A 9,335-nucleotide genomic window follows, 5' to 3' on the forward strand; every position below is an offset into this window, starting at 1 on the left:
ATTCCATCCAATCAAACTACACAACATAATTAGTATATCTTAATAAATCAATATTTAAAATGGAAAAGGAATTACTCTCTACTTTTCATTGCATATATATTTTATATAATTAAGTAGAAGCACTTCCTATAGCATCATATAATAGAATATTTTTCATATTAAATTTATTTTTGAGAGGGAGAGATAAGAGAGTGGATCCAACTAAGTTTTCATCCATATTCCATAATAATGAAAATGAATAGATTTATGTAGGACATGTACCCCACCATAATAGGCTCCCCTCCATTATTTCACTAACAAAATGGAGGACACTATAATAACTTTAAAAGAGCAGAAGCAGCAGAGATGATCAATTGTTTTAAACTATCACATACTAGTGAAAAGGACTAAAAGAAAAGCTTCATCATTGGGCATGGTCACACATCTTAAACTGATACTAATACATTTCCTCATATAGATCAATAAGAAGAATGTAAAAGAGATTTAGATTTTCTTCCAATTTTATTTCCTTTGCTCTTCTTGATAAAAGATATATAAAACATATACAAACATGAGACAACCATAATCCCCAACTTACAACATTCCATATTGTCCCTCCTCTCTCTCTTCTAAAGACTTCATATACCATTAAACTCTATCATGAAACCCCCTAATCTAATCTTAGCATTAAAAAAAAGGTACTTAAGAAAGAAAAATAAAGCTAAGGTAAGGTTCAAAGGGAAAATTAATCTCCTTTGTATATATTATGGCATTAAAGACTAAGAAAGTCATTAGACTATGATGAATGCACAGCAGCAGCCACCATCCATCTTAAAGAGGCCTCACATCACACTGCAGCTGTTGGTGTTTTCATCACTGAAGAAGGTGCTGTAGTTATCACTTGGAGGTGGTGGATGACCGTAGTAATACGGGTTGTAAGGCGGTGGTGGTGGCATGTAATTCACAGCTGGAGGTGGTCGAGCATACATCATTGGTTGAAACCTTTCGTTCCCGTTGGCACGCTGCTGCTGCTGCAACATAGCTGCCATTTGTTGCTGCTGGAAGTAAGGATTGCCAGCCATAACTTCAGAACCAGCACCTTGGAAGTAGCCACCACCATTACCACCACCGCCGCCACCCATTGACGCTCCTGCTGGTAGGCCTTGGACTGCCGAAACATGGCTCATCTGACCCACTGGATTACCCATTTGACCCATTGGTAGACCACCCATATGGCCCACTGGAAGACCACCCATTTGTTGCCCCATTTGCCCCATTGGATTAGGCATGTTTCCCAACAGGCCCATGTTTCCACCTCCACTCATAGCCATCATCTTGTTTGGCATGCCTTGCATCCCATCATTTCCTCCACCTCCTTTTTTGGCCCCATTGCCATTCATGTTAGGATTGCCAGCACCACCTCCACCGCCGCCACCACTGCCACCAACATTCTTGTTCTGGCCACCACCATTGCCGCTGCCACCACCGCCATTTGGTGGCGGCCCTCCGCCATTCTTGCCGCCACCCTTTTGAGCAGATCCTCCGCCTTGATTTGGATTTCCCCCATTACCACCACCTTTCTTACCACCGTTATTTCCGCCCATGTTAATCGGAACAGGGACATTTCCACCACCATTACCACCACCTTTTTTCCCATTACCACCACCAGCATTGGCTCCATTGTTACCGCCATTTCCACCCTTCATAAGACCATTCATCATCATCATATTAGGCATCTGACCTCCTCCTCCATTTCCACCCATCATTGGCTTCATCATCTGAGCACCAGGATTACCACCCATCATTGGCTTCATCTGAGCTCCTCCTCCATTACCACCCATCATGGGGAGCTTCATCTGAGCACCACCAGGATTAGCCCCCGCGCCCCCCATCATCCCTTTCATCTTATTCAAGGGGATATCATCCATTTCATCATCCAACTCATCCTCATCAAATTCATCATCCTCATCATCACTCAAATCATCCTCATCAAACTCATCATCAGTCAAATCATCCTCAGGCATGGTAAACTTGACAGCCTTTGGATTCATGTCTTTGCCCATTGGGGGAAGTTTCAGGTCCTTGAATTGTGGGGGCATCTTCAGATCTTGAAGTGCCTTCAACTGTTGTTGCTGCTGCTGCTGATTTGGCATTTGAGCTCCTCCTCCTCCACCACCTTTTGGCTGATTGTTCCCACCTTTCTGAACTTGCCCTTGGCCTTGGCCCTTGTTATTGCCACCTTTACCATTATTAAGCTGATTTTGTTGGTTGTTACCAGCCTTGGGAGCACCCCATACCTCTGCATGTTTCCCACTCTTGGCTAATTTCTTGATCAGTGTAGCAGGGTCTACATTTCCAGAAACAGTCACTTTTCCTTGTTCTGAATCTATGCTTGTCTTATAAACCCCTGGATATTTTTTTTTTAAAAAAAAACCAACAGAGAATCAGAAAAAAAGAGTATAAAACAAGCCATATATTCAGATAATAAAAATTGAGTCTTGGAAAAATACCTTCAATCTTTTGCAAGATTTTCTTTACTTTATGCTTACACCCATCACAGTGTATATTGACTTTAAGGACACAAGTCTGCATGCACAAGCAAAGCCAGCCAACAGAGAACAGAGTAAAGTAATTAACTTTCTCAGAAACGTCCAACATTCAAACACAAGAGAAACAACACACACAAAAGTAGAACAAGAACAAACCCATAACAAGTTTTCATCTTAGATTCAAACAGATTCTAATTAAATCATAAAAATGGGAACTGAGGATCTTGCGTTAGAAACTAAAGCAACCCAATTTTATTTTTTTATATCCGCACATTATTGGAATGAGTCAATTGAGAAAAGAAGCAAGTACCTGGATCTTCAAGAACTCTTCTTTACTCATATCTCCAAGCTAACCAAACAAAAGGGGTAATCTTTAAATGAGAAAAGGTGGGATTTTTATAGCTAATAGATCTGGAAAGACACCAAAGACAACTAAAAATTAACACAGAAATGGTGAATTTACACAAACACTAAAAAACTCAAAACACCCTCTTTCTCCATTCTTTTTCTGTTTTCCTCAAATGGGGTTCTGCCAAACAAACACAAAGAGCAAAATGTAAGGAAAAAAACCAATCTTTATTGAAAAGAAAAGAAAATTGAAGTGATTTAGAGAAGGGAAAAAAGGAAGAAAAAGAGAAGTTTTTCAGGGGCAGTGGGTAGTAGACATTGTAACTTCTCTGCTTCCTCTATTTCAGAGTTAAAGAAAAGAGAGAGAGAGAGAGAGAGAGAGAGAGAGAGAGAGAAATAGCTAACACTCAACAAAGAGCAGACTGGCACAAAGAGTGAGAGAAAAGAGGAGAAGGGTGGCCTATAAATGTTCTCACTCACACTTCTTTGTTTTTGCCCTTAATTTTATACAGTAATTTTATTAGATTTATGGCTTTCTTGGAATTTAACATCACTATTAGCCAAAGAAGAAAACTCTTTTGGCTTTTTCCTTTCTCTATTTATTTTCTTTTACTTCTTTTGGTTTAGGGGGTTTTGATGACTTACTTGGCTTGGCTTGGCTTAATGGCTTGTTGTGAGTTGGTTGTAAGTTGGTCAGCAAAGTATAAATAAAACTCATTAAGTGAACAAACTGATCCAAAATATATATATATATATATATATATATATATATATATATTAATTACTCGGCAGAAATGAATAAACTCTTGTCAGATTTTATCCCAATAGGGTAATAATGTAATAAATGAGGTAGGAAGCAAATATTACTCTCAAATTTTGGACCATATACAGCAAATTACTGTCATTTCTCATCCTTAAAATGTCAATTCTCAAACTTCCTTTGATTTTATTTTATGTTTTTCACACCGTGATTTAATCCATTGATAAAATTTTTGATTATTGTGTATTTATATCAAATTAATAACTATAAAATATATTTTATATATTTATGTGTGGTTAATAAATTATGTGTATTTTAATTTTTTGATAATATTTTGCCGTTGCCGTAAAACAAAATATGGATAATAAGTTAACAGAAGACGTTTTGAGTGTTAAACTTATTATATACCGCGCATGTAAATTGGATTGAGAATATCTTGCTAAAATATAATCCTTTTAGGACATAGTTAAAGTGAATACAAGTACTAATTTTCGACTATACCTTATTTAGCATCCCAAAATTAGGGATCTCACTCTGTTATTAGGCTAGTAATTAGAAGATAACTAGACTTCTTTCTTTCGTGCATAGCGGGAGATTAAGTGCACCGGACTGCCCTTTAGACTTCTTTCTTTGTATAAATTGGATGTATATCATACAGTTCTGATTATTGAACTATACTGCAATTCTTTCATTTTATATATATTGTACTGGATATCTCTCTTTATTTAACTAATCGATTTTTTATATTATATTTTCATAATTAGACATGGTGAAATACGTCGATTCAGACATAATATAGAAGTATGTTTGTTGTATGCATGCCCTAAAATCATTTGGCTACAAAGGCTATTATCAAATGAAATTTGGTATCAAAATAGATGGATCAACCACATTAATGGAGATAACACAAGTACAATATACTAGCAACCAACCCCGTTCATCATGAAAATATCGAGCACATTGACATAAACTCATTACATTGGAGAATTAGTTAAATATAAGAGAATTAATCTAATATATATATCATGTAAAGATCAACTAACTAATTTGTTCACAAAAGTCACGGCAAGAAGTCGACACAACATTAGTTTGAGGGAGAGTATTGACTATACCTTATTTAGTATCCTAAAATCACGTATCTCCCCTTGTCATTAAGCTAGTAATTAGGACTCATTTCTTTGTATAAACTTGATGTATATCCAACAGTTCTGGTTTATATTAAAATAAACTACAATTATTTTATCTTGTATTATTCTAGATCTCTCTTTATTCAACTTTAATGAAATGATGGCGCTTAATCCTAGTTTTATCTTTACGTGTGATAAATAAAACAATATAGGAAAAATCTAATTTTCTTTCCCTCTATTTTCATTCTTCTTAAAAGTAATTTAATTGACCTTGTCGACTATATAGAAGCCACTTTAATATATAAAATGGAGAAAAAGAAACAAACTAATCAACTGCATATTTTCCCTTTTTATATAACTTATATTAGTTCTTTCATTGACTACAATATAATATTGTGTCTTTGTAATAACAACTTATGTCACTATCAAGATCTACTATCGTCAATCCATCAAATAATACAAAATTGCTTCAAGCCTAACTTAGATTTGTTCATTTATCTAATTAATTCCCTTCATAATACATAACAATATAACATAATGCAATGAAACTTCAAGAAATTGAAAGGTAATATGAAGGGACTATAGTTGCTAAACTACTTTACCAATAGCTAATAAATGTAGGGAATTAAAAGAAAACAACAATAAACTATTGAAATAACCACTCCTTTTTGAGAGGATTTTTTTTTCTTTTTTCTCTAAATGAAGTAGTGCATGACATCTTTTTTGTTTACATACTTAAATCTTACAAAATAAAAATTACTTTCTTCATGAACTTGAAGTTCTACACATTTTGTCTGGCAGATCATCGATGAAAGACTTAATTTCAACTATTTAATTTGACAATTAGCTAGCTTGTAATTGTGACTCTGATTTTGTGTTGCATTAATTCGAAAGTTGGAGGGAAATATTCTTTCAAAATGAAAAAAAACCTTTGAAGTTAAATTTGTCGGGTAATGATGAAAAATTGTGTTGGAGAGTAACATTAAATCAAGTTGAATGAGTAATAAAAGATATTTATGATGAATAAAATTCCACGACGGAGATGGATGGGTACTTGAACTCTTAATATGGCATGGACATTAATCCTTTCCTCTTGATCTAGCTTTTGTTATTGAGTTAAATTCAAGTGTAAGTCAAGCCTCGGATAGATTATCCACGGGACAATGTTTGGGCGTACGTGCGGGATTAATGATGAATAATGAAGTCCCATATAAGACATATAGATGGGTTTCTTGAACTATTAACATGACTTTGGCAATTCTCCCCTTTTAAACTAATTTTTAGAGCTAGGTTGAACTCAAGTTCAATTTAACAATTTATGTCATGTTAAATTTCATTCACTATATATGACATTGTAAAATGAGAATGTTGATATTAATTGGCACTACATAAACTAAAATTTAAGCTTAGAAATTAGCTATATAAATATGTTTAATTTAATTTGTGCTAAAGGAAAAATATTTAGTGATCAAATTAAAGACCACAATTTTAATAGTTATACACGAATCTAATTGAATTCTTTTAGCCATTTTTAACTATGTGAAAAAATAATTATATTCTTTTGTTACTTTTGAATGCATGCACTTCTTGTTGTTGGATCGGTAATCATTAGGTTTATTCTTTTTTCTATAACTTTTGTGCATAATTTAGGGTATGCATGAAAAGTGGTTTAATTTTATTACCATACATAGACCAATTAGTTGATGATGCTTTGAACAGAATTCAAGATTTGCTCACATGTATGATGCTCCTATCCTATTTTATTTACATAGACTTAATCTTTCGTGTGACCTTAGTCAAAGTATATCACTAATTTTCCGCGTCTCTGTCACATTATAATATGGTCTCAAGCCAATTTTTTTATTTTAAAAAAGGTCAAACTTCTATTATTAAATAATAGTAATAACTATAAGAAACTCAATATAGGTTGATCAAATATTTGATTCAAATTCAGTATAGTATCTATATATACATAAGTATCTTCTAGTAGATCTTTCTTGATTTTTTTTCTTGTATATTTTATATTTTTTTCGATTTTAAAATAAGAAATAAGTGTCAAAAACAATCTAAGTTTAGATGTGTTTTTGACACTTATCTCTTACCTAGCAGCATCCCTATCTATAATAGTAAGAAGCTAAATTAAATTAGAAAACTTATTCCTATATGAACTAGGACAAACAACTCTTAATTAGATATTAATTAAATAAATACAAAAAATAACAAATCTTAAACAACTTAGGATTCCTACTCCAACTTTGAATTATTATTTCAACATTCACCTATAATTCAAAGTTGTATACTCTTGTCTTTTTCTTCTTGTTATTGTTGTTGTATTGGAAAACACTTTTCTTCAATCTTCAATTTATTTTTTTCTTTGGTTTTATTGGAGCACTTTCTCTTCAACTTCCAAGTGATGCAATACATAATGTTGTCCCGTAGGTACGGTCTACCCGGCCAGTAGGCTCAGTCTACCCGGCCCGTAGGCTCAGTCTACCCGGCCCCATAGGCTTGATCTACCCGGCCCCGTAGGCTCGATCTACCCGGCCCTTAGGCTCGATCTACCTAGCTGTCACGACCCAAAAACTGAGGTCATGATTGCATACATCTCAAAATCCAATCTGATGTGTAACCCTAAAAATAAAACTCATACAAGACTCTCAAAGGGGAAAGTGATGCCACAATTTAAATAAAAAGAAAAAAACAATGAAGAAATTATCCCAAAACCTGATGTCATAAGTATAAAGAGCATCTAATACAAGGTTCGAATCTGAAGATACAACATAAGTCTCTGAATGGTACAAAAGACTGAAAAATAAAGATAGACTAGTGACGATCCGAATTCTGGGACCTCACCACTAATCTGAGAATACACAATCCGCTAGAATATTAACTACCACGTGGGGTACCTCGACTAGTATCTGCATCAAAAAAGGACACAGAAGTAGGGGTGAGTACAATTCACATGTACTCAGTAGGTTTTAGCTGACTGAGTATAAGAAATTAATCAAACCTATGAAATAAACTAAGGAACGCTTCCACCTACATACAGAAAAGTCCCACTTCGACATCGGTGCCGCCATTTTATATATATAGTGGCACGAGTAAAGTAAACCCATAATAACAACTCATAATCACAATTAATCAAATAATTCAAGCAGCACAAATGTCAATGCAATGCAATATGATGATGTAATGATGTGGTGGTACGGTGGAATCAAGATTATCGCACAGCCTGTCGTATACACCTGCCGAGCTGTGCTACCAAGCAGGATCCATGGGGGTCTCGCAGACCATATACCTAAATCACAATATCTCATTATCCTTGTCCCCTCCTCGTGGTCAAGGGATCACAATGCATCCACTATCCTGCCGGAAAACTGCCTCGGTCAGGGACCCAAGATACAAAGGTTAGGATCACAATGCATCTACTATCCTGCCGGAAAACTGTCTCGGTTAGGGACTCAAGATACAAAGGTTGGGATCACAATGCATCCACTACCCTGCCGAAAAACTGCCTCGGTCAGGGACTCAAGATACAAAGGTTTAAAGGTGTTTCATTTTCTTTCTCAAAAAGAATTTCCATATTTCTCAACTTCCCATGTTTCATGATATTATGAATGAGGATGAATGCATCAAAACACATATGCATGGAAGTAATAATCAACTCACATGTGGTATAAGGTTCAAAGTTCTCAAAAACTTAACCTACACATGATATTCACCCTCAATAAATAGTAACGGGAAGAACACACTTTCATTTAAATATTCACCCCTTTCTCAATAACATTTCAATACTCAAGTATGCTCAAAACCCCCAACTCAATCTCTCAAGCGGCATCACAAGTCAAATAATATACTCAAGCCTCTCTCTTAGGCAAATCATAATTCACATGCTCTCAAAGCAAATAAGATAACAAATAAGGCCCCCACACGGGCTATGTAATACAAATAAACCTCGTCACAGTAACACATTAATAAATAAGCCTCCACACGGACATCACAATATATATAACATTCTCAACTCATACTACAACCCTATCCCAAAGTCTATAACATATGAATGACTAATTACCCCATCTCAATCTATCTCAATTGCCGAAACCGCACTCGAATACCTCCACCGGACAAGCATCATTCGAATTCAGCGCTCAGAATGACAACCCACTATCAACAATGAAACATACACGTCACAAGGAGTCCAATGACACCCATATTGATAGGTTTCGGAATCGGGGGTAAAATGGTCCAAAAATTAACTATTTTCGAAAAGGGTCAAATCTAGAAATTTGTTGAACAATACCATTCTATTGGTAATAAGAAACTCATGGTTGAAAACCCATAAAAATAGAGCTCAAAACGAGTTGAAAATCACAATTTTCCTTAAATTCGGATTAGTGAAGAAACAAAGATTTTTGGGGTTTGAAACTAAAATTTAAGAGTTAAAATCGTCAAAAACTTAATGAAAAAGGAAGGTTTTAGGTCAAAAATCACTTACCCAACACTTTGCCTCAAAAATCTCTTCTCAAATCACCTCAAGGAGTTCAAGAACTCAAATAAATGATGAAAAATATT

General features: G+C 34.9%; 1 protein-coding gene across 1 annotated transcript; it reads right to left on the reverse strand.

Moving 5' to 3' along the window:
• Positions 1-473: 473 nt before the first annotated feature.
• On the reverse strand, positions 474-3,366 carry LOC129887165 (heavy metal-associated isoprenylated plant protein 33). Its single transcript, XM_055962143.1, has 3 exons — positions 2,839-3,366; positions 2,490-2,565; positions 474-2,386 (listed from the first exon to the last, which is right to left on the reverse strand). The coding sequence occupies exons 1-3, from the start codon at positions 2,866-2,868 to the stop codon at positions 822-824; spliced, it is 1,671 nt and encodes a 556-aa protein (XP_055818118.1). The 5' UTR covers positions 2,869-3,366; the 3' UTR covers positions 474-821.
• Between the last annotated feature and the right edge of the window lie 5,969 nt (positions 3,367-9,335).

Source organism: Solanum dulcamara, chromosome 4 (genome assembly GCF_947179165.1).
Source record: "Solanum dulcamara chromosome 4, daSolDulc1.2, whole genome shotgun sequence".
Classification (NCBI taxonomy): Eukaryota; Viridiplantae; Streptophyta; class Magnoliopsida; order Solanales; family Solanaceae; genus Solanum; species Solanum dulcamara.